Source organism: Mytilus edulis, chromosome 5 (assembly GCF_963676685.1).
Source record: "Mytilus edulis chromosome 5, xbMytEdul2.2, whole genome shotgun sequence".
NCBI lineage: Eukaryota > Metazoa > Mollusca > Bivalvia > Mytilida > Mytilidae > Mytilus > Mytilus edulis.
The window spans coordinates 30,491,058-30,518,819 of record NC_092348.1 but is presented as its reverse complement, the minus strand read 5'-3'; the positions used below and the strand labels follow the sequence as shown (position 1 = coordinate 30,518,819).

Here is a 27,762-nt window from a genome sequence, read left to right as displayed (position 1 = left end):
TTACGCATCGTTGTTTATGATATTCGAAATATACGAATGATATTGTACTTTTACTGAACTGTACCAATGAATCATTAAAGCACAACTATCATATTTCCTATCAAAATTATATCCTTCATATACAAGTGTATTACACAAACTTTAAACATTCAACATAACTGATCATGTGTTGAAATAGACTACAATGAAACATGTGAACCATTAACTAACAATAAGTATACCTGTTAAAAAAATGATCTATTATATTATGAATTACACTTTATTCAATCGTCTCATATCTAATATGCTTCGATAACAATGGATACGAAAAACGCTGTAAGTTTTTTTCTTTTTGTTGATTTTATTTCTTTTTTTAATCATTGAGATACCTAAATGAGATTCGTAATCTGCTTAATTTTTATTAATTATATAGTAAATTTATGTGACACTTATGTTTTAACATGTCATAGCCTAGATTGAATATCATTAAAGCGATATCTTCTGGAAAGCATATTGATGTAAGCATTGATTTGTTTAAGTTTTTTCTAAGTTATTAAACATTTACATGAATCCATCAAATTGATTGAATGGTTAAATTATTTCATAATACATATAAACAGTGTAACACTTTTCGTTTTCTAGAAATATTTAGTTCTAAATTCAATACATTATGTATAAAATAAACTCATGATAGATACCAGGATTAAATTTATATTTACGCCACACGCGCGTTTCGTCTACTAAAGACTCATCAGTGACGCTTGAATCCAAACAATTTAAAAAGGCCAAAAAAAGTACGAAGTTAAAGAGAATTGGGGACCAAAATTCCTAAAAGATTTTCCAAATATAGCTAAGGTAATATATTCCTGAGGTAGAAAAGCCTTAGTATTTCAAAAATTCAAAAGTTTTGTAAACAGTTAATTTATAAATATGACAATATCAATAAAAATTCAGGTCAGGACAGAATTACTGACTACTGGTCTGGTGATACCCTCGGGGAATTAAAACTCCACCAGCAGTGGCATCGACCCAGTGGTTGAAAATAAACACATCGTAGATACCAGGATTAAATTCTCTATTTACGCCAGACGCGCGTTTCGTCTATTAAAAGTGATAAACAAAAAAACATAACACGTTATCACGTTTTCGGCTTTGAACCTCCTGATGATGGTAAATCCTGTCAAGCGCTTCCGATGCATGACATTCGGAAAGTGTTGCTTGCAAATTTTAATGAGCTGCTCTGGTTCGAGTTCGAGTAAATGTTTCCTTAAACCTATGATAACCCTTCTATATATTGACTTATATTGTTAATATAAACGGTCGGAAAACTACGATCATTTTCAACATATATAATCTAGTATGTTAGTATTATATCTCAGATTCTTTAATTCACACATATCTTTAGTTTTAATGGACAATGTAAAAAATGTATGCAAGTATTTTAAGTTGAAAAATATTTTAGAAATAGTTTCTAATTTTGAATTTATTTTTGATAATTATAAAGTTTGATTTTTATTATAGGATTTTTTTTATTCGTGCTGCATCTTTGCATCTAAAATTAGGTACACAGAAACACAATGACCTGTATGACTTGCGTTAGCACTGTTAAATCATGGTATAGCAGGAATACATTAAGGCAAACGACACAGTTACAGGACAAGGGCGGGGGTGTGCTGTGGCTTACATAACATGTTACCTTATTCGAAGTCAACTTGTGACATATTTATCAGGATGAGATGGATGTTTTGACTGAATTTGCACATAAGCTTGAAAACTAGTACAGGCACCTTTTTTGTTAAAGAAATTCAACATTTGCCCTAATTATCTCTGATGCTGATTTGTAACAATTTTCATGAATAAATCGTCCATTTTTTTTTTGATTAGATAAATACAAATTTAGATCAAACTTGTGTTAAAAATAATCTCAATGTGTTTACAATAATCCGCTTGTATTAATAGCTTTAGAAATTGAAACGGTACTTGTTTCTGTTTTACGGATAGAAATCTATTGAGTACATAAAATTTGGACTTCATTGATCTCATGAAAAGTAAGTGAAGGCATATTTTTATCAAATTTTTCAATTGACAAAGTGAGCAATAGCTTGACTGTAAGAAACATTCACAATTCATTGTGGAATTCAAACTATACCGGTAGCCCTCAAGTTATATTTGCTATGCAAGAGCCCGATTAAAAATATGAGCCTACATGTGCTTTTAGTCTATATTTGACTTATGAGTTCTCCCTTTAATATAGTCCGACTGTTTTATGAGACATCAGAACAATACTCGATATCGAAATATTGATGTGCATGTCTTATCCTTTTATCATAATCATGGCATTTCCACTCTCATACCATCCACATTGGTTAACCAATGTTTTCTCTCAACAAATTTTAATGTAGAATAGCAAAAATGGTGATGGATCTGAAATCTGTTTAACACCAACATTAATCCAGATAATCATGTCGTAGGCTGTGGGTATTTTTAAATTTTGCATCAAAGCGAAAATTTAAATAAGCCTTGCTATACTAAACGTCCAAATTATTTGGATTACACTACACCAACATATGTTTAATATTCGTGACATAGTTTACAGATATTTATTTTCTTTAAGTAGAAAAATAAAAATGAATTATGAGATCAATTACCAATATCCCGCGTTAAATAAATATTTTCTAATTGTACAAGCGCAAATAGCAAATACAAAAGAGTAAACTTTTAATAATGGGCATCTATGTACTTAAGGCAGTTAACTTTAATTTATGTTTTACTACTACTGGTAGAACCCTAAGATGTTACATTGATTCGTTATAGGTATAAACGTTTTGGTTATTGTTTTGTTTCAGTTTGCTTTTAAAAAATTTCGAAACTATATTGTTTAGGACAGCTATTTATGTTTAGCATAACTCTGGTTCATTTTACGGGTTCGGCTTTTATCAATACATGAAGTACTTTTATTAAATTATTATTTTGCATTTAGGGCTGGGCCTTTCAACATTGGTGGCCTCAATCATCGCGATAATTGTCGGGATACACATTTGATGCTGTATGGTGTGTCCGTTAATATTGGTTTTACATCATTATGAAATTAGTTTATCATTCAACTCGTATAAACGTCGAAATGGTTGTCTATTCTGAAATATTTTTTTTCTTTCTCATAGGAAGATGCTATAGTCGACATCAAAGCTTTAAAACTCCTTGATTATCAATTAAAATTGCTAGCAAAATTACAACCGCCTTCAATTCTGGAACAAGACAATGAAATAATGTCATCAGTCACTCAAATATTAGACAAAGTAATGACAAATATTCAAATGGTGGCAGATTATGTTTGTGAAATAACAACCAAACTAGATGATGTCAGGGATATCATTAAAGAATATGATATTGAGATAGCTGAGAACTTGCAAGAGATCATCAAAGAACATATGCTGACAGGTAGTGTGTACAATGTAATAATATGTTTTATAGGGATAAAGGCTGACAAAATTGATAAAGCAACATTTTTGAATTTTGTTGTAGTTTATTCAAACAATCAACCAACCATCTGTTTAGTACCTACTAGAACACACCCGTGATATCGCGGGTCCGTGACTGAATTAAAGTATATAACTATGCGCAAGCCTTATCTTAGTATAAGTACTGTCATCTGATAAAGTTATGCCGATTATAAGATACTCAATTTTTTCTGCTTTCAAATCTTTCTGTTTGAACCCGTCGAACTGGAACTTATCAATTATTGTTAATATTAATTATTTGGAAAACAAAAGGTCTTGGAATAGAGTATTTTTTAATCAACAGCATTGTCCTATATTAGTTATAAATAAAGTTGAATTCTTTGATTCGCTGTTTTACGTCATGCCCGCTAACAAATTGAAACTTATTTTTAGTCCAGATTTTTAGTATTCGTATTGTTATCTTAGAAAGTCTCACGGATTGAAATACTACAATAGGTAACAATTTGACAATTTAGTAGTGTCAACCCTGTGATTGTGACCCGTGTATATAGCATATTAATCCTGAATACACCGTTTGGTGGTGCGCCTGTCAGATGCGGAACGTACAGAAAAGGTAATAGGTAACAGGTGATTATACTATTGGTCTCGGTATCGGACTAGACCCGGAACTTCCTAATTATTGGCAATATTAATTACGTGGAAAACAAAAGGGCCTGGAGTGGTGTAATTTTTAATCTACACCTTTGTACTATATTAGTTGTATAGAAAGTTGAATTCTTTGATTCGTCGTTTTTACGTGATGACGGCTGACAAATTGGACCTCGTAATTTTAGTATTATAGATACATTTATATCAAAACGTGTACAAGATTTCTTAAAGGACTCGTTACTACAAAGCTGTGTAGAAAACAAAATGCATTTATGATTTTCTCGAAGAGTAGATCCAACTCTACATGTGTAAATTAACAACAAAAAGAGGTTTTGAAACTGACAATCAAAAGTCTTAATCGATTATGCAAATATTTCAATATACATTTTTATTTATATGATGTCTACTCATGTACGTTAATTAGAGAAGTCCTTCACAATATTTATTCAACAGAGTCTGACTGCTTGAAAAGAGATTCGTCAACAGTTGAAGACAACGCAAGGTAAGTTTTGAATAAGAATAACACTTAATATAAACAAACTCATTTGTATGCATGGACACTCAAATGGCAATAAATGAAAATAAACGTAAGGAAATACTTATTAAAGGTGAATTTGCAGATAAACAGAAGCCTTTTTGCGAAGACAATAAGTAATGGTGTTCAGTGCATTTCTACTTTAGAATATTGTTTTTTTTTAAGCTGAATTGGAATTTTACTGTAATACTTTTTTTATTCTAATTCACCTCTTTCAAATAAAAATGCTTATAATTTTCTGATAAAACATTTTTGGAAAACGTATGAGTCAAGCATAGTTAGTTACTGTTTAATATACCAAAAAATGAAACGACTACAGTTTGCTCTTCTGTTGAACGTTAGTTTAAAATATCAACTTTTTATGAAATTTCGATCAAAAGGAATCAAACATATATCGTATTATTATCTGTTACAACATATTTTAATATGTAGTTACAATACTTATATGTAAGATATCATTATTTCCTTAGAATAACCATTGCCAAAAAGAAACTGAAGCAATTTAGAAATAAGCAATTACTTGGAAGACAAGACCATGAACTAAAAGAATTAATTGCTAAGACCGAGGAGATTTTATTGAGATCAGAAACAGAAGTTGACTATTGTAAAGAAGATATTGCTAATTTGGAAGAACATTTGGTGTCATGGACGAATACATTAGAACAGATAGAAGTTAAAAAATTAAGACTGATAGACAATGAAAAGTCGAATAATAATAATGATACAAATACATCAAATGGCACTGAAAATGGGATAGTAGAACATGTCAATGGGTCACATGACACAGAGGGTTTTGATGGACAGCACCCAAATTGGCAAATGTGGCCTCTATTTGTGTAAGATTTAAAATTAAGATGATCATATGAATATCAGTGTCGTTACTTTAGAAAGTAATTAAAATGTTGCGCATAAGTTTTACAATTACAATACAGTCTAAAGGCTCTTGAAGGATGTTATGATTTCAACGAATGAACAAAACTTGTAACATCCAATTGAAACATATTTTAAAAACATTACTTTTGCAAGTGTTTTGTCTAACCGTCGATACACATGTTCGATCAAACCTCTGACCCACCAGCCATAATGTTATTCATCGATATATAAGTCTGCAAACAGGTAAACCTGGTTGATAAATGACCCAAACATCAATTTGTTTCTAAAGGCAACTTTCAGTTTTATTAAAGTGCTTTTTCGTGGCGGTAAGTTTTTATCAGTGAAAGAAATCGGAAAACACCACAGACCTTCGGTAGGAAAACTGACAATATTAATCAATGAAAATTGGAGTGGAGCGCACCTGCCATGTGAGGCATATGAAATAACAACATCAGTGTTGACAGGCTAGCGATACATAGTTCGAGTACTTAGACCTGTCGGCCACCGCGGGTTCTTCGATTGACTAGAAATTCTAATTAATTAACATCAAATGAAATAGAAATAAAGCCGTACAGTGTTAAAGGTTGGATAAATCATTATAATAAATGAAGATTGAACTTTTTTTCACCCACAATAATATAAAGATAGTGTACCACTTGAATCTGATCTTATACGGTTATAAGTGACCAAATCGAAAATAAAATATACATAAATACAATTACGTAAATTTATACATTTCCTTGTAATCCAATAGCAATTAGAATATGATATAAACACTCATAATTGTTTCATAGCAGTAACAATTTATATCGAAATATATTGTAGATATGACATTAAAGGAACAAGTCGTTTCAATCAACGAATATGTTGTGTAATTCTAGCTACTCCCGGGAGTTTGAATAGAAGTGATATCTCATGTGAAGCAGCAGATTCCTATCATCTCTTAGACAACTGTTTGGAATTTATTGATGAGCAGGCAATATCAGGCTTGATCACTATTAAGGCAAACGAGGAAAAATCAATTAAGTTTGAGGTATTTATATTTTGGCTTTTGTCTTTATCCAACATAATAAAAAATCAGTAAGTTTACACAATGTTATATAAAATAAATTAAGATTTTTTTTGGATATCGCCTATTTTTATTCATACAATTCAAATTAAGTTTGTAAGCTGTTTAAATATAGCACAGCGGTGGTAATGAACCAAAAACATGCAAGTTTGGAAACAATTTGTCAATGTAGAAAGAAATCTATATGTTTATCTCATTATTTTCATCTCACAGATGTGAGATGTTTTGATAGTAAATAAATCTCTTTTTATGTCGCTTGTGCATATCTTTCTGATTCTGTCAAACATTACTCCAATTGATTAGGGAATAACAATACTTAATTCCTGGTAATACTTTAATAAATTCTAGAAAATCTCTAGAACTGACTGGATAAATTTATAGAATTGCTTGCATCAATCCTTCACTAATTAAGTGTTTCGGCGGCATTTTTATAGATTTTAAAATGGGTTTTAGATATAGGTCCGCTATTATCGGGGATTGAATAAGATTTCATGCTATCGAAATTCGGGTTAATGTTGAAATACGTGGATGTTAGGTGTCATTTTTATACAAAGTGGAAATTGCCTATGATGATTTTGACAAATCACAATACAAAATAAAATACCCACCCACAGAGGATCTACTACACCTCCTTTCATCTGTTCTAGTCAACAGTATCTTTGAATTTATTGGACTTCTATATCAACAATGTCTTTGTGTAGCTATCAGGACGTGCAGTTCCCCATACTATTGTAACATCTTAATGTACAATAACATAAAAGAAATTCTTTCTTAATTCCGTAATAGAAATAATATATTATATTATGTGCGATACATGGATGATAGCTTTATGATATACAATGGCAACAAACAAGATTTACTTTTTTAAGGTTAGCTTATAACCACCATAAGTTCCTTAAATTCACATATGAAAGGAGTAAGTTCTGTAAGACCTTTTTTTGGCCCCAAAATATAGTAGTTTTACAAAATTGTGAAAATGTAATCTTTTAGCTATTTACTGGAAAGCAGAACGCTTCTGCTACATAAATATGGGCTGTTTTTGACAATACAATGCACATATATGGGGTACTAGCATCATTAAGTCATGCTAAATTACTGAAATCTTAACAATTTTAGCATTTTTGTTAAATTTTAGACGGTTTCCGAAAATCTTTCACATTAACTAATGGAATCAATTGAAATAGACACTTAAGTGTTTGAAAAATGTTCAAAATCTTTCGCTGGATGAACCTGAAAGGAGAAGGTCCGGTAAGGACCGATTTTGGCCTCAAATTTCAGGTTCATGTAACGAAAGATGTTGACCACTTTTTAAACACTTAAGTGTCTATTTTAATTGATTCAATTAATTTATGTGAAAGATTTTAACTAATTTAGTCATTAAAAACGCTCCGATTCAAGCTCAAATATGAAAAATCTTCCAAATATGCTGAAAATTGTCACTTTTCAGATGTTTTTTGTCAAAAATGAAAGTAGCCGCATCGGTGTTCATCCTCAACCTTTATATATGTTATGTATTATCATCAAATACAACTTTCATATAAATATTTTGGATGAACACGAATGCGGCCACTTTCGGTTCACACGGAAACCGTCTAAAATTTAACCAAAATGCTAGAATTGTGAAGATTTCAGTAATGTAGCATGACTTACTGGTGCTAGTACTCGATGTATGTACAATGTATTGTCAAAAACAGCCTATATTTATGTAGGATAAGCATTCTACTGTCCAATAAATTACTAAAAGTAAACATTTTAACAATTTTGTAAAACTGCTATATTTTGGGGCCAAAAAGAGGTCTTACTGGACCTACTCCTTTGAGGCCAAAATCGGCTCTTACCGGACCTACTCCTTTCAAATGCTGAAACTACATATCTCGATGTCCATTTATTTAAAGGGAGAAAATTCCGAAATGAAAACATTTGATTTGAAAAAAAAAATGTAAACCCACCAATTCATTTTTATAGCTACATCGATATCGGAACACTTTTCATATTAGACATGTGTGCTCCGGTTTTATCAAGGGTGAGGTTATACGATACATTACAAAAACAAATAATATAGATGATTTAGAACACATTCTTTCACAGTTCAAATTGAACTTGATAAAGAGGGAATACAAGGAGAAAGAGACAGACAACTGTGTAAATGAGGCAAGAACAGGGGATAGCAAATTTCTATTGAAAAATTCCTTTAGTTTTATCTACCAAATACAATCAATGCATAAAAGAAACTGGAAAAATGTATTATCAAACATTTGGCACATATTACAAAAAGATTTGATTTGCAATAAGAGAATACTCACAGATAAAACATATTTTAACATATAAAAGGTGCAACAATTTACCTGATCTTTTTACATCAACTTAAATTCGAAATTAGGAAATATAGGCCAATCCCTGATGATGGCAAGCCAATATCTAAAACCCGTTTTAGAATCCCTGATAAGGCCATCGAAACACTAAATTAGTGAAGGATTGATGCAACCAATTCTATAATTTATCCAGTCAGTTCTAGTGATTTTCTAGACTATATCAAAATATCAGGAATGAAGTATTCTTATTCCCTTATCAGTTGGAGTAATGTTTGACATGAATTAAATAAGGATGTTGGATTCCATTTTATTTTTTATTGGTAACGAAATTCAATCCCTGCATTCATAAATTAAAACATTGCATTAGTAAACATTGGACTAAAACAGGATGCGGTTTGCAACAAAAAATGTTCAAGCAAACCAATATTAGCGTATGAAAAGCATAGGAATATAGCAGATCTATTGCCAAATCAAAATTAAATAAATTGATAGGTGAATCCCTGATGATAGCGGACCTACAATGCTTAAACCCATTCATAAATTGTATACATTTATTATTAGTACATAATACAAAAATCGTCGAAACACTAAATTAGTGTCGGATTGATGTAAAGCAATTGCAAGTCTATTGATACTGGCATCATGTGATCAATATTTTGTAATATAATTACAATAAAGTACTAATAGCATGTATACGGAGTCTTCCGAATAAGATTTTTTCCTATCAGAATTCGGATTGATGTCGGAACACGTGGATGATAGGTGTCATATTTTAACAAAGATATACGGAGTCTTCGGAAAAAAGGTTTTTGCTATCAGAATTCGGATGGATGTTTGAATACGTTGATATCATGTGTCACTTTTATACAAATCGTCAATTTATCTGTGTCAATATTGATGCGTGTCAATAAGTGAATTAGCCGTAATAATTTCGGTCGTATCCTAAATCTTAAATTGATTAGTATATATGAGTTACAATTAAAATTACTCAATGTTTTATATTGGACGAGTGATGTAGTCTTTTGGAACACCGGATGTTAGTCGGAACACTTCTGGCCACCGTTTCACAAAGCCTTCTTAACTTACGATGATCGTATCCGTTTACGATCGGTTTACGTGTGGTTCTACGTTCCCGTTACGTGTGTTTCACAAAGGCATCGTAAAGAACTACTAAGTTGATCGCAAGTTACGTCGTGTGTATCATCGTAAGTGTATCGTAAACCGAGAAGAGTGCTTTCTTTCACGTCCGCACATTTATCGAGTATGGCATGCCAAATAAACATTTTTAAAAATAATTATTATGGATGTCGAATTAGGGAGATATTTTTATATCAACATTAATACAACTAAAGAATTTTAGTCCGTTTTCAATATTTATTCAAGATATATGACGCTTACAGTCATAGGACAAAAGTGAGTTCCCACTCAAAAAATGTCCGATCATTTCAACTAAAATCGGCATTTTTCAAAAAAATATTACCAAGTAAGTCTATGAGTGATTTTTATAAAATAGATACCATAAGATGCAGAAATGTCTGAAGTTTAATTGTTTATTTGGCCATATTTTTAGTGAGGTTCTTTTTCATTATTGAATGGGTTAAACAAATTTTTTTTGACGATTTTAATTTGGTTAGAATACATAGCAAACTTTACCGTGAGTCAACTTGCAATATTTTTCTTTGTGTTCACCTCGTCAGTAATTTAAAATACATATATTAACAACACTTTGTACCAATATTCTTTTTGGAGACAAAAACAGTCAAATATATTTAACGAAACTATCCGACTCAGTGAGGGTCTAGATTAGGGGTAACGAGGGGTTTGGGGGGTTGGGGGGTTGCATTTCTTTGTTCTGTAATTCTTTTAGCCATTCTTATCTTTTCAGCATTAAAAATAGGCTTATACTTTAAATTATGTGCCCCTTTAGAATTTGCACTACACAAATGAAACCATTTATCAATTTTGTTAAATGTCTGCTTGAAACGAAACACAGAAAAATATAAATATTGTAACTTAGCTTATTTGTAATAATTTGGATATATGGGATAACAATTTAAGCAGTAGATTAGATGAAATTAGTTATATTTGTTCTTATCTAGTTTGTAATATATGAGGAAATAGTATGAGAAGCTAGCGCTGAGCATAAAGTTTTATAAAATATACAGCATTATTAGTTATCCGACATTAAGAGTTATCTGGAATCTGACAAAGTAAAAATGTTATCACCAGAACAGGTTAGATTTATTATTGATAGCCCAATATAGAAAAAAATGCTTATCAATATAATCGTTTTGGAGGATTTTAATTTTTTTTTAACTTTAATTCGTAGTGAGAGAAAAATAGGTTTCCCCAACCCCCCAAAAAATCAAAAACAATGTCATCCGTCTTCCAGATCTATATATAAAATATATTGTTTTTTTTTTGTTTTTTGTTTTTTTTTAAAATTGGAATGAATTATGGATCTCTCAAATATGAAACTGAGGACGTAGGAATCATTCCGTCGAAAGAGACGTTTGTATTCTGCGACTCCCCTCCCTTAAAATTATCCATAAATTTTGAAATTATAAAGAAACTAAGGTTTCAACTCCGTTAGACAAAGTTAATCTTCGTCTGCATGATATGGCTATTTATTCGGTTCTATTTGGTCTGATAGCTCTTCAACTGTTTCTGTTTTTTGTGCATGCTTCGTTCCAAAAATCGTGAATTATAGCTCTTTGATTGTATGACTAGTTGTTGTATGTTTTTTTTCAGCTGTACAGAGCTTTTTGTTGTCAATGGTTATTTTTGTCGGAACTCTTTCACGAAATTTCATTGTAACATGAATGGTAAATTTTCCTTTGATCTTCTGGTGAGTTAACTCGGTTATTTTTAGCAGAGTGCGTTAACTGAATGAATTTTTAGTTATTTCACTCTCCAATCCCGCCATAAGGAACTTCTGGTTTGAAAAGCAAAGAATGGGAGGAGCTTAAACCAGTGCATTAACTACCATCTCAAAAGTTGTTAATGCACAGTCTTAAGCTCCGCCTCCTTGGGGTAGTAATTAGGGAGCAACCATTTGACGCCATCAATTTACGTAAATATTTTGGAAATATACAGACGATATTTCGCAATCCACGGCTCCTAGGAAAGTTTCTTGTAGTGTAACGTAAAGCGGGAAATACGCGTTTATGTAGTTAAATTGGTAATTTTAAATTATTAACTTTTTTTACATTCAGGCTTTTCCTTTTTTCCTAAATTGTTACATTATTTGGAGAATTGCGATTTAATGTTATTTTTTTGTATTGTTTCTACCAAATTTTATTTTTATACTAAAACTAGAAATTGATCTGTTGTCTCACAAGGAAACAGCTGTTTTAAGGTTTTTTCTAGAAAAAAATCCTAAATTTTCTAAAAACTTTTCACCCACATTTTGTCGGCTTCAATTCAGTGAGCAATATTGAATTTCATGCTAAATAAAGGAGCTTACCAGATTAAATTAACGCGACCTATTAAAATAGTCAAAACAATAAGTTTTTATTCCAATTACAATTGAACTTTTTATATCAATTCGAGATTTATGTCATGTTGATCTGTAATATATTTATTTGTATTAAAACTTGACCAACTTCTTAAACTATGACAGACCATACGCGAACATTCCGACGTATGCCGCGTTTTTATTAAAAGTACGCGTACGGTACAAATACTCATATAGTCTGGAACGTAGACATCTATCTATATTGTTGAAAACTATACTAATTACTATACTATGTTGCCTTCTGGATGTGCTTAGTTTGTCTTTGTCATTTGGTTGCTGTCTTATTAACGTATAACCTACATTTCCAACAGTTTTGTATAGCTAAAACGGCTAATGTGTATAGAATAATTGTCTTTTTTTCCCTAAATATATGCTTAAAAGAAGAAGGACCGAGGAGAGATGTGCACAGGCACTTGTTTCGATCTATCAATGGGAAGGTCGACTATCCATATATATTACATATTGATAGTCAACCTTCCCATTGATAGAAACAGGTACATGTGGCGATGTCCCTAAATAAAATAAAATAAAGTAAACAGAAAAAAATGCTTCACTTTTCAATCTTTAACTTCCCCTCCCGCTTCCAAATTTTGTTTCTACTGTATTAATTTTTGAAGACATGTCGCATCTACACAAAGTCTTATTGATCTGCAGCTTACCCCTATTAGGTTTGGTATATATGATCTACATTAAATTCGATTCAAAAAATAGTCACTCGAAAGGCATATATATCTAAATAGTTGCAATAAGTTCCATTAACCACGAAACTAATTACAGTCAGATATATTTATTTCGATATTCTTATTAAAATACATTTCTTTTTTGGCCGAAATTACAAAAAATAATTATTATCTGGTTTGACTGTGAAACACTGATTTCAGATTTATATTGTACACATAACTTTAAAAATGGGAATAAAACATCCTTCTTTAAACGTTTTATCGATTACCACTGTGCCTGTAGTGATATAATTATAAATAGATTTCCGAACGCGGACGTAATAGAAAGCCTATTTATTAAATTGTGAAGACGTACGCCGGTAGGAAATAAGATGAGTAAACAATGATTAATACCTTAGATTTGCTTTAAGTTAGTTGCTTGAATATACAAATAATCAAACGAAGAAAGACTTCAAGTGTAGTTCTATAATATTGAAGATTCTTCTTCGTCTTCTAACATTTGAGGCATCTTGACAAAGAATAAAGAACGCTGCAGCCATGTTAGATGGATTAATTTATTTTCGTAGAAAAACTACGATGGAGTTACGACTGGGTATAGCTGTAGTAAGTTACGCCAGGATTTACGCTTTATTTACGATCATCTTAACTTACGACGGCTTTGTGAAACGGCTGTAAATCCTACGATTTATTTACGATGGACTTACGATGCCACGTAGACTTACGAAACCTTTGTGAAACGGTACCCTGGTCTTTCTATGACCAGCTTTCAAATACATGCGCAATAGCTATGACCACCTTTCAAATGCATGCGCAATAGCTTACTAATCTGTTGAATATGCATTAGCATCTTAAGTTGCTATAGAGATATTTTACGTATGATCTGAAATTTATTATGATATAATATTTTCTTGCACACGATTACAAGCTGCTAATATTAACCTACATGCGTAGTATTTTAATTAGTCAAACGATGTAACCAGCTGTGTTTAGATATGAGATAAGATTTCATGTAAACAATGCGATTTATATTCTGAACGAGAATAATTAAAAATAAAATCTTTAATTATTGAGTTTTAGTAGCATTTTATTTTAGATTTTACGTTTAGTGAAGATGTACATGTTGTAAAAAGCAAGCTATTTATTTTTTTATACTGAAATTAAAGGGAAGCCAACTTCAAGTCTTTCTTGCATATGATTAAATTACAGTTATTTTTTTTTTGGTTAAATATTGCAACTTTAATTAAAAAAAAAATGGTTATCAAAAATAAAATTAAATAGATATTGAATATGAAAAAATAAAATATTTTGAACGAGAACAATTAAAAATAATATCTTTAAAAAAAGTATTAGCACTTTTTGAAATTTAACGTCTAGAATAGACCAAGGACATGGAAATATAATCATAAATACGTGCCTAAAATAGGTGTAAAGACGAGGATTTAAAAAAAAAATCGTTTATTGAAAATAACGTTAAAATTAATTATGAAAGTTATGTCGGTATTTATTTTCATTGATATTGCAAATTTAAAGTTATTTTCTTTGTTTAAATATTGCAACATTATTTACTTTTTTTAATAACCTCTGAATCCCTTTTGTCATTAAAATGCGACTGATAAGTATAGATATTCAATATGAAGGGGGAAAAAATAACCGTGACTGAAATCTAAATCAAAAATTTATTTTAAAAAAATACACATTTGACCATGCAGATGTAAGAAATGATACTTCAAGCAATGAAACAACGAATTAAATGTGCCACTTTAATTACGACTGATAACCTAAAAATGAATCATGCATGCATTTTTAGCAGACTTAACCAGGTCGGCGATAAGATATCGAATATAAAAAAAGAAGATATCGGGTTTGGTGTCAATGAGACAACTATCTACAAGAAACCAAAATAACACAGAAATACAAACTATGGGTCTCCGTACGGCCTTCAACAACAGGCAAAGCACGTACCGCATAGTCGGCTATAAATGGCCCCGAAATGACAATGTAAAACAATCAGTTAAAAAAGAAAATTAACAAAGTCCGTATCATCGTATGGGTAACTTAGTTGCTCACCAGAGGAACTCTACGCAAGCGTTTAAACACGCGTTCCATAAGTTTTAAGTACGTCGAAATGCAAAGGTATACGCTTGGTGAACGCTTTTACTTCAGGAAAATTTTAATGGAACATAAAAAAAATCATTCAGCTCAAGCGTTTGTCAAACGTATAAACCTGTAAACTGCACGCACATAATATACACGCTACACGAGCGTTGAAAACGCTACAGATAAGTTTTAGACACGTTAAGGGCACATTGCATACAAAAATACTCGTCGCCTTAAAGCTTTCATTTAGGAAAAGAAGTCCGATACGGGTGAAACTTCATCAAACCTACAGAAGATATTACACCCTCTCCAACCATGCAACATGGGACTAGACATAGAAGTACAGGAACTACTCACATTAGTTTGAGCTGTACAAGATCTACAAAATATCCCGCCTGCCTCAAAGGTGCATATAGAATCGACCATGGTCCAGCACTAATGATACAAATACCAACCAGAGTTACAATGACGTGGTAGTATAAGTCTTTAAAGGCCACCGAGCGGCCTCCAAAAATAAAAAAAACCCACTATTTAGTCGGCTATTAAATGCCCCGACCATTAAGATTTAAAAACAAAAATCAAACAAAACTAAACAGCCTTATTGATAACAAAATAATTTACGAAAACAACTTGACCGACATGAATTATGAACAACAACCACTGTACTACATGTTTCTGGCTTTAGAATGGACATTGTCACATAAACAATGTGGTGGCCATAAACCCAACCCTCCCAAATGAACCAAACCTTAAGGACAACACATCGCAAGAAAAAACTGTAAAATATCAGTTGCAATTCGCGTCCCTAAAATTATGGGTACGGTGCACAATTACTTACATAAAAACAATAGACACAAATCACTGAAATAATCGCACTTACCGAAAGCTATTTCAAAGCTAGTGAACATGTAGACGAACCAGTGGACATAGACGGACTGGTAAACATGTAAACAGACGGGCGAATGTGACAGACTTATTGACAAACATTCACATATAGACAGACCTGCAGTTGGGAATGTAGGAAGACTAGGAGAAACGCTAAGGTACGCTTTACGCACACCCAATACACGCTTTAAGCTCGTTGTGCACACGATACAGATATGATTGACAGGTTAAATGCATCAAAATTACTAGCGTTTTGGAAGCGTGCATGATTTTTTTTACCTCGGCCGACGTACGTCGGATCTATACGTTGATGTGTGAAGCCGGTATTACATTTTTTAAACCACTAAACAGGCAATGTCAGTTTATAATTCTTATGCACAACAAAAGTAATATAAGACAATACATCTTTATTAAACAATTATCTTATATATATATAATGCCAAACAAGCATTTTGGGTTTACGATTGCATTTCTTTTTTTAAAGAAAGCAACTTGTTTTGTTTATTGAGTGACAAATGTTATTTATATATCTAAAATACAACAGAAGAACGGATGCTTATACAGAGGTTCCATATAAATTCTATATGAGAACTAAAAAAGTCAGACCGTATTGGTACATTGAAGTACTTGTATGTTGTAATACCGATCAACTAATCTAAATTAATGTATTTTAGATACGAAATCAATGTTTTATTACATCATTTTCGGTTAATTGCTTAGGTTACTGTACAACGTAAATTTGCAATGACCTTAATATATTATCTACAATTCCCATTTTTTGAATGCTCCACTGAATGAGACGATATAGTAAATAGCTAGTTTTTTTCTTTTCTTATGATGAAGAGTATGACCTTGTACATTTGCAAACAAATCATCCATGTCTTTCTTACCTCTAGGTTCCAATCCTTGTGTATATACCGGTAGTATCTCATAATTCATCTTTAATACCAACCGTAAAGTATTACAAAGGTGACTGCTGGGCGGAAGGTCTTGCAGCGCCATCAATAAACATACCAGATGTTGCAGTAAGTTCAATAAATAATTAGATATACTAGTAATTTTACTAAAACATAAGAATAGATATCATATGTTGACTTTTAAAGAAAATATATAAAAAAATTCCAACATAATTTTGACAACCAACCACATTCAATCATAAAATAAGCTACAATAGTTTACAATTGTTATTTATCATCTGATAGAATTACCCAGAGATAGGGAAAAGAGAGAATGTGATTAATGCTTAAAAAGATTACACACATTTAAATTCTATTTATAACTTACAAATTGTCAGAATAAATTACGTCTTTTATCTGTTTAAATGTAATCTTTAAAACGTCAAATTCTATTCAAATGTAAATCTAATGATACAAAACGGGATTATGCCACATTTCATCACATGAAACTAAAGAGAATCAACAGGTACAAATTGAACATTTACGCTCTCAATACTCTCTTAATACCGGAATGAATGGTGTAGAATATTTGTTTCAAACAAAACAAAAAACCTACATATTTTGACATTGTTTATAAAACAGTTGCCAGTAGAGCCTTGGTTAGTAAGACGGAACAATTATACGTTGACAGTCGTACACTGCTGTTTTGCTCATGTTATTTAACGAGAACCAACGTTGGTTTGCTTATAAACATCAATTACATTATTTTGTTTTAATTTTAATTTCAGAATGTAAGTTTTATCGGTGCTTCTATTCCTGTCAGAGACCTTGTTTGTCTACAGTGTATAGCAGTTGCAAGATACAGACGTCATGAAGTAGATGTTGACGAAAAGGGACTGACATATGAATTGCACGACGACCGGAATATAAAGATATCTATTCCACCGATGACATTTCCTAATACAAGTAAAGTGTTATCTAAGGTATTTTTCGTAAAATATTTTCCTCAATATAACAATCTGTATGATATGCATAAATGATCTTACACGACAACCATACCACTAATTGAGACATTTGGAAAACGTACATCTTTGTCTGTCTCAGTTTGGAAAACTAATTTAATTATTTATTAATTGAATATAGTATCTTTTATCAATAATGAAACAAATATACACCAGGGTTTAGATAAAGTACAGCCTTTAACAATGAAAACAATCAATACGGTTTAGTCGTAGTATTGGTACAAATGATCTTCCTTCAAAATTAAGCTAAATTTTATTAAATAACAGTTCATGAACTCGTGTCAAGCTTATAATCATAATCAAAAGAAAAATGCATTTTTTTTTTAAATTGAATAAGATTATGATACAATGTTGACTGCTGTATTTTGGACATTTTTACCTATTATGTCTGTTGGTTTTGTTCACGCATCGTTGTCAATATAATGGAATTTGCTACGACTGGCAAACACGTAACAGGTTTGGCTAGCTATAAATAAACTCATAATAGATACAAGGATTGGAATTTCATATTTACTCCAAACGTACGTTTCGTCTACAAAAGACTCATCAGTGACGCTCGAATAAAAGAATGTTAAAAAAGCTAAATAAAGTACGAAGTTGAAGAGCATTGAGGCCCACAAATTCCTAAAAGATTTGCAGCTAAGGCAAACTTTCCCTGAGGTAGAAAAGCCTTAGTATTTCAAAAATTCAACATTTGGTCAACAGTTAATTTACAAAGATAAAACCTGGTTCAACCCACCAATTTCTACATATTACGAAAATGCCTGTAATAAGTCATGAATATTACTGTGTTATCCATTCAGTTGATGTGTTTGAGCTTTTGATTTTGTCATTTGATTAGGGATGTTCCGTTTTGAATTTTCCTTGGAGTTAAGTATTTTTGTGATTTTACTTTCTACCGAAATGTCATATTTGCCTGTTTTCATTTTGATACTGCGAAAATTAATGTGTTAACTTAAGCAACGCCATTACCTCCTCTATTAATGCATCTTGGTAGCTATAATCAGTTAGGAATAAAACTAGAAATTGACACTCATAATTATTACCATCCTCTTTATCTTGCCTTAAACAAATAACTGAAAGGCTTTGTACTTGTGTTATGCATTTATATATATATATTTGATTTCCAGTTGTTATAAGGGTGAAATGCTATCTCTTTATGTGAAACCATGGCAACAATCTGTATTTATTTGATACAAAATATTGACAAAGAAGTTGCTGCTTGTCTCAAAAATCTTCAAAATTTCGTCCAAAGAAATTTTCGGTTCATTAGTGATTCCTTTCCTGACATTATGGACATTTATATATCAGGGGGTTCCAAAAAATTATAAACAAGTCAAATGGTCAAAATTATTTAAATGTTCGATGGTCAAATCTTTGTAAGAAAACACCAGAGCAATAGTATCTGGACCTATAGTCGTACGAATGTGAAAATACGGAATGTCAAACAGAAAAATGACCAAAATATGTGCCAAAAAAACACCCTTATATATTTAAAAAAAATAATTCATATGACCAAAATGCGAAACAGAACTTTTAACTGCTACCTTTATGTAACTTTCCAAATAAGACTTATCACCGGGTTTGTAGAAACATGAGGTACACAACGGGTAGGTCAGGATCTGCTTGCTCTTCCGGTACACCTGTATAGTGTTGTTTGTCTTTTCTTTAACAATTTATTTATATTTAGCCATGGCGTCGTCAGTTTATTTTCGTCTTACGAGTTTAAATATCCCCATAATCACCCCCGTATTTTGTATGGTTCGTTTTGCTCAGTTTTTCGTTTTTTATGTTGTTTTGTGTACTGCAGTGGTATTTGTCTTTTTTGTTTTTCAACTTGTTTCGACTTATAATTTTGTATTTTCCTTTGGTATCATTGACCTCTCTTTTGATATATTTCACCTCTTTTTTAGTTTGCATCGAATACAAATGGATTCGATTCATTGGTGAAAAATCAAATAAGTTTTTGATTATCATTAAAGTAATATAAAATTTTATAGCTTTACAAGTTTTAATACATCTGTAGTTTGAAGCCAGCTCATAATGGAGCGCATAATCCAGCGAAATAATTTTATAAAGTGTCATTTCTATTATTTAACAGTAAATGATTAAATTTAAAAACGTTGTCTTAAATGATGTACTAACATCAAGCGAAAACAAGTATTAACTTCTGATAATTATAGGTTGTATCTTGGAACAAGGTTGGCGTCGAAATAGATTCACAACTGAATAGCAACTTGAAATATATCAAAGCTATCGGATCCTATCTTGAAGTAGCAAGTGAAACAGTCACGAAATCTGACATTGAAGTGATACTATATAACATCGGATGGTTTCGTAAGTAAAAAATAGTCATTACCCAATACTTATATTAATTCATGATCAAATATTAGTTGCAATTAAAACTTTATCGTCAAAATCTACGGTGAAATAAATACTTGCAACGGACAGTGAATTATGTCAGGGGTTCCATATTGTCTAAAATTGGTTATCACTGTAATGAGAAATGTATTTATTACCATGATTACAGGCAAAATTTTAAGACGATTGATTTACTACTAAAAATGAAAGAAGAAAAGAGAACTTAGATATGTATCATACATTAAATTTCACTATCATTCCGGGTCACTTGAGTTCATCCAAATCTACAACAGGGTACGCATGCTCAATAAAAAGTGTTGCTCTATTGTTTAATCAATTTATTTCAAACGTTATTGTTCCTAGTAACTTTATAAAATTGACAGTAAAAAAAGAGTCAAGCGATTTATTCTGGAGGAATCCGGTCGAGCATGTCGTATTAGTTGTAATGGAAACGGTGAGTAAGATTTATCTATTTGAGAAAAATGACATTTTGATTTGTTTACTATAATTTTTTCATTTTTTCATCTGAATTACTTCATGTTGATACCTGATGTTTGCATGTCCAGAGGAAGAATTTACTTAATTGACATTACCTCATTTAACAGTTTGCGTGTCGTGCGGTGAGGACGTTTGTTGCTAAAAGTCCTTGATATATTTATGGATATTTTGTAAAGCAAGTGAACAACGAATTCAAGACTTTGAACCATACCAATCCAATAATATTAGTTTCCAACTTTTAAACTTTTGACTTGTTTGTATGAGTAGGAACCAGATATGTGTATACTATTTGAGTAACATATCCCATTTTACCTCCTATACTTTGCTAGGAATATGATTGGGTGGCAGCCACCACATGCACGTGGAGACCATGTGTATTGCATTTTAGGTTATTATGTTTCCATATTACGTTAGTAGCTTATGTCAATACACGGGAGATGAGCGATCACTTCTATTGAATTTACTGACCCCATATCTATTGTATTAGGCCAAGAGCACACTTTGTAACTCATAATGTCAAAATTATAATTGACTTTGATAAATTATTATTCAATAAAAAAATATGTTTGTGTTTTAAACAGTGGAAAAGGAAGGCGCGACCATATTAACAACAAATCAAGAAACATTACATAGATGCAGTAGGTGGATAATAAATAATATGAAACCCATAATGGCCGACAATATTCAAACAACATGTGAAGATGCACCGAAAGATCATCAGGTAAAGTTAAAAGGTTCTTTAAAGTACGTTGCGCTTTGAATCTAAGTCTTAGTTAAATTTCACAGCATGATTCATTATTAAATGTCTGCACTATATTAACCTTCTTTGTTTTAAATTCGATGATTTTTTTTCAACTTTTTTATAAAGCAACTAATGAACATAAATATATAATGTTTTATGTTAGAAATCTATTATACTAATCAAAGGGACATTACCTATGAGATAAATAAAAAATATTATTAATTATTGTTTGTTCAATCATTAATGACAGTAAAATAGTGAAATAATAATTAGCCAATGGGGCTCAAATTGGTAAAAAAAATAAGCTAAGAAACATCGATGATGAATTTTTAACTTGCAATTGAATAATTTCAACTCATCAAATCCGTATTCATTTGACCTTTATTTTAACCCCAAAGTTAGTGACTGGTTACTCGTGTATTCAGCTATCAAAATGAAAAGAATGTCAACAATGAAAGTAAAACAAGGATGAATCATTTGTTTGACTCATTCGATCAGGCAAAACATCATTCTTATACAATTAGAACAATGATAGATATAGTTCTACACCTACAATATAAAATCAAACAGACCTATACAAATCGAAATACTCGTAGTTGTTTCTATTAGTGAACATATTATTGTTTTTAACGCGTTTATATCACCGTCGGCAGTATTTGGATGTCATTTCGAGTGTTAATTATATAACGTCTAGACAAAAATGTACACGAAATGTGATACAAAGTATCGAGTCCATGTTTCGTTAATTTTTAAAAAAAAAATTTTGTAATTTGGATATACTTTGTAGTATGTTAAAAAACAAATATCAGAATTTAAGTCCAATCGGTGAATATGAATCTGACAGAAACTAACACTTTACAAGCAATTATATCAGGTTATTCTCACTTCTTATTCTACAGGTATTACGAACCAGGGGAGACAAGAATAGAATGGTTTTATATAATTTGATTAATTGTAATGATACCGATTTTGACAGTTTTATTCAACAACTTGAAAAAACCAACCAGCAACATATAATTGAAGTTTTAAATAGAGTAAAGACTGATATCGTCTTAGCACAATCACAAACCTCAGCAAAAGAAACTAATTTTAGCCAAGGTATGTTTCGAATAGAAATCAATTGAATAGTGTGCATTGGGACAAAATATTCAGCTTCAACTGAGTCACAGAAATCGATAGGAATAATTTCATGGAAATGGCAATCACACATATTTCAACGGATTCAGAGCAAATCCGGGAAATTAAATTTAAAAAATATAGACCAAGACAGATTCAAAATTTGAATTCTAATTAAAAAAGTTACGTTTTTTTTTCTTCAGATCATCAGTTTTATAATGGTAAGCTATACATTATTATGAAATCGGACGACAAAGAATGGAAGCCTGTACTTCACGAGCAAAAACCAATGAATCCAAAGTCTCGTGTGATTACATTAGAGAAAGGCCATTGTGTATATAAGTATGTTTAATTTTCTTTTTTTCACCTCAATACTTTTGTGTATTGTATTGCAGTACTATTTGGTATGTTTACTATGCATTGACTTTAACCCAACGGTACACAAGAGGTCTTATTTTTTACGCTTTTTAAAGTTATGTTTATGATTGAACTTTTCACAAAACATTTAAATGCCGAATATCTTCAGAAGTAGAGATCGCGATAGCATTATTACGTAAAAGAGGATGCTTTTAGTGAATCCAAAAGAAAAGGTAAAATACCAAGATACTGAACTCCGAGGAAAATTCAAAACGGAAGGTTCCTAACCGAATGGCAAAATCAAAAGCTCAAACACACGAATGGACAACAAACATATTGAATTTCAAAAGTTTATTCCTGTAAGTTTTGCCAATTACAGCTTAAGCAATCCAAGTTGTGATGCCCCACTATTTTTAAAATGTTTTTATTGTGTGTACTTGTAACATTAATAAAAATAATGATAAGACAACATTAGGTTAAACAATGACATACTTTGTTTGTCATATTCATGAAAGAAATATAACAATCAGAAGAGTATGAATGCCATTTTTATGTATGCGTATAACGTGTAAAGTAATAGATTAAAAAAAAAATAGCATGTATTATATGATCTAATATATTCGAAATTTTTCTGTATGTCTTAGAATAATAAGCTTTACCTCATCTGAGGAGTTAACAAGTAGAGAGTTGGAAAATGCTGCTAATGTACTAGATGAGCTTACATATTTTACAAAAGTAAAAATTATTTGTCGTCAAAATGAGGAGGATCTTCATGATGTGATAATTCACTGTACAAAATCATGTGAAGCGAAACAAAGACTATCTGAGTTAGACAATAGAGGTTATACTCAAGGGCCACCAGCAAGTGAGGAGTTTGGGTTGATTGACGGAGAAGAAATAGAAATTCGTTTTGAGCACAATATACAAATGACAAAGTATAAACTCTTTCCTCTGAAGATAAAATATTTTGCAAATATAGAACCAATGAAATTTTCTGGTCGAATTGAGATAGTTGATATAAACGACCAGCGAGGTGATGCAACGCATCACGGTCAACTAGTATATAAAGTAACAACTGGTAGATATGATAAAGAAAGAAAAGGAACCATGCACATACATTTTCCAAAGGTAAACCATTAATGTGTTATGACAGATAGTCCTGGTTTGAAATAGTTAATTGGTCGATAAAGTATAATATGTTGCTCGGTATTCTTTCTAAGATAAGTTGAAAATGACATATCAAATCGGTGAAATTTTAAATGAATAAAACATTTGTCAAACAAAACTGTTCATACCTTTTTTGGATAACAAATATACATTTCAAATATATTTGTAGGAACTGGAAGCAAATATTGAAGACTTTGTGCATACAAGTGTTGATCCAGGTAATAATTCATGAAAATAGTAGTTGATTTAACTCTTGACCTTTTTTCATATAGAATGTTTTAATGATTGTTTCGTACTTTGGCCATTTTAACTTTTTTTATTCGAGCGTCACCGATGTTTCTTTTGTAGACGAAATGGGCATCTGGCGATTATATTACATTTCACTTGATATCTATGATGAGTTTATTCTTAATTTTACGACGATGAATGTACATACAAAAGGGTTATTTTGTTGTGTTGAATGTACATGTATGTTCCACGGCTGTCAATATCATGGACTATTATGATACTAATATTGCTTTTATAAATATGTTGATATATCAGATTAAACACTTTAAATGTAACCATGCCTCATGTTAATCACAATAAATATTTTGTAAAAAGACCCTATCATTCTCAATTAAAACTTAAATACATCTATAGTAGAGAATAGAAATGGGGAATGTATCATAGAGACAACAATCCAAGAAAATGACAGACAACAGTCGAAGACTATCAATCGGTGTACAAGACAGCGAAAAACAAAAATTTAAACAAAATTCATCTGAATATCCTGACAAAGTTACCATTATAATATAATTTTGTGTATCTATAATTTTGTTTTCCGGATATGCGCATCGTCTACATGTACATGCTGTCCATCAGTATTGCTAAGATTGAGTGTTGGAAAACAAAATTAAATCCAAAAAATACACAAGCACCATGACAATATACACTACATATCAAAATGTACTTATACACGCGAATTCACGTAGGTATATAATCTTCATCAAAGTTGTATATCCTTTTATAGAAGTTCGGTTTACAATATATTGGTGACGAACGTAACTTATTATTACATTTCTATAATAAATACAAGATGGTTTTCTATTTAACAGTTAGACTTTTGGCAAAGCATATCGCCTGGCAACAGACGTATGATAATTCTTATTCAACAAGATGGGTGACATATGCTGGAAACTTAGTACAACAAGACATGCCAACATACAGACAAATTATCAGAGATATAGACGAATACCAATCAAGTGATTCAGAAAGGGACAGATGTGAAGCATTTATATTACGATGGTCTTCACATTATTCCGATCCTAAAATAAATAAGGTAAAAAGAATTACAGGTAATATTTGATAATCAGCACAAAGTGATAAACGTCACGAATTGGTCGGCCGATATGATTTGTTGGTGTTTTATTTTAAACTCAATAGTAAAATGCGTTCGCAGTACTAGTATTTGTTATTTATAGTTACCAAAAACGTTTGCCGTGGTTTTGAAAAATAAAATAAAAAAAAAAATCTCTCATGTACTAGGAAAATAAACACCAGAACAAAAAATGTTATTTTACGATGAAAGAAATATGCTTTATGCTATCCAAAACTAATACATTTATACAGTATGCTACAATTTTTATGTTGAAAAACGTTGAAGAATATTTCTGTTAGACTATTTTTAGGTCCTTTTTGATGGGCATTACGTTTTCCAGTCTGAGCGTCCTTTTGTCCTTCCGTCTTCCCCACTTCAGGTTAAAGTTTTTGGTTGAAGTGTTTGGTCATGGGTAATTTTTGATGAAGTTGAAGTCTTATCAACTTGAAACTTAATAAATATGTTCCCTATGATATGATCTTTGTAATTGCAATGCCAAATAAGATTTGTGACCCCAATTTTGCGATCCACTGAACATAGAAAATGATAGCGTAAGTGGAGCATTCGTGTACGATGGAAACATTCTTGTTTATTTTTACATGGGGAATGATGGTATTCAGGATTGAAAAATCAAAAGTTTTAATAGAACTTATATCAGAAAAAGCTTTTCTTGTTGTTATTGTTCAAAAGCTTTAGACAATTTTAAGATTAGTTAAATGTCGTCAACCATTGGAACTCTCTTTTTGTATAAAAATAAGACATAAAATTGAGAATGGAAATACATTATACACGAACGTCTTAGAACTGTTAATTGTGAGAAAAAAAAATAATGTATATTTCAGATTGAAAAAATGCTGGAGGCACAGTCTGAAGAAGAAACACGACAGAAGGCTTACCAATTCATTATGTTATATCTACCACCATTTGGTTAGTCGTTTTTTATTCTTTTTAACTGCTTTACTGAATGATTAGAGATTTTATCGATTTTCAGCATTTTTCGTCGTTCCCTTCTCCTTTTATCATCCTGCTCAGTTGCACAGTAATTCTCGTAGCATGGCTTTGTGACGTGATCAGACATAATCAAAGACGGCAAAATGTCTCAGAAGATATAATCAAACGTATTGTCTTTATTCTTAACAATTGAGGGAAAAAGAGCAGCAAAAAACGACGAAAAGATCAAATGGATATCGTAAAATATCAGCCGCTCAATACAATGTAAAGCTATTTAGCACGTTTGCTGAATTCACCACAAAAAAAGTTTGTATCGTGGCTCGTGGGTGATATTGAATTAGATCAATTTGTAGAAAATCCGATGATCCGTTTTGATATTTCGTTGTCTAAGTTAAACATACAAATCTGTTCTTGATATCTGAAATGGATTTATATAAGGCATGAGTACTAATGAGATAACTCTTCATGCACAATGTATAAACGTTATTAATTAAAGGACAAAGGACGGTCTTAAACACGAAGCTTTGGCTCACATCGAACAGCAAGCTTTAAAGAGCTCCAACATGACTAGTGTTAAACAATTCAAACAGAAAAACTGACGGTCTATATAAAAAACTATGGACCACACCAAAAAAAAACACAACCACTGAACAACAATTTTGTTCTTTCGAACGTTTCAAAATTAGCTAGATTATTTGTTTTACATTCTATCTCTACATCAGATATTCTAGAATTAATGTAGCTTGAATTTGAATTTGATAGAAATCTTATTTATTTTTTTATTCGAAGGATATTTTACAAATGAGAGAATAGAAAAGATAGCATATATCATTGCACGGGATTGGAAAATTATTGCAGAAAAATTAAACTTCAGTAACTATGATATAAGTCGAATCATTTCGTCAGAAGATGGACTCGTACGACAAGCCATGAGAATGTTAGAAATGTGGAGAATTGTAGATGCAGTTGTCATGACACCAGAAAGTCCGCTAAGAAAGCTGTGTAAGATCTCCGAATCATTAATCTGTGTTAACGCATTAATTGAATGGTTAAAAGAGTATGAGAAGAATGCAAACGATAATAGTTCAACAGATTGAATACATGTCAGGAACCCATACTGATACAAAATATCTGAACATAATTTTATAAGATTTTTTTTCATTGTCATTTTTTACCTAATCCACAATAACAAAGAAATGAACAATAATTATTAGACCGTTGGTTTTCCCGTTTGAATGG

General features: G+C 31.3%; 1 protein-coding gene across 1 annotated transcript; it reads left to right on the top strand.

Annotated features, from left to right (window-relative positions):
* Positions 1-234: 234 nt before the first annotated feature.
* Positions 235-27,762, top strand: LOC139523409 (uncharacterized). Its single transcript, XM_071317438.1, has 16 exons — positions 235-315; positions 3,141-3,417; positions 4,539-4,587; positions 5,091-5,456; positions 6,319-6,526; positions 16,950-17,078; positions 17,738-17,932; positions 20,155-20,308; positions 21,412-21,551; positions 22,472-22,670; positions 22,892-23,030; positions 23,690-24,173; positions 24,382-24,430; positions 25,310-25,533; positions 26,415-26,499; positions 27,313-27,762. The coding sequence occupies exons 1-16, from the start codon at positions 298-300 to the stop codon at positions 27,618-27,620; spliced, it is 3,024 nt and encodes a 1,007-aa protein (XP_071173539.1). The 5' UTR covers positions 235-297; the 3' UTR covers positions 27,621-27,762.

Bases quoted from the DNA above. Each gene is read 5' to 3' on its own strand.
- LOC139523409 (XM_071317438.1), top strand. The intron at 23,031-23,689 runs GTATGTTTAATT...TGTATGTCTTAG, and splicing joins AAAGGCCATTGTGTATATAA to AATAATAAGCTTTACCTCAT. The intron at 26,500-27,312 runs GTTAGTCGTTTT...TTTTATTCGAAG, and splicing joins GTTATATCTACCACCATTTG to GATATTTTACAAATGAGAGA.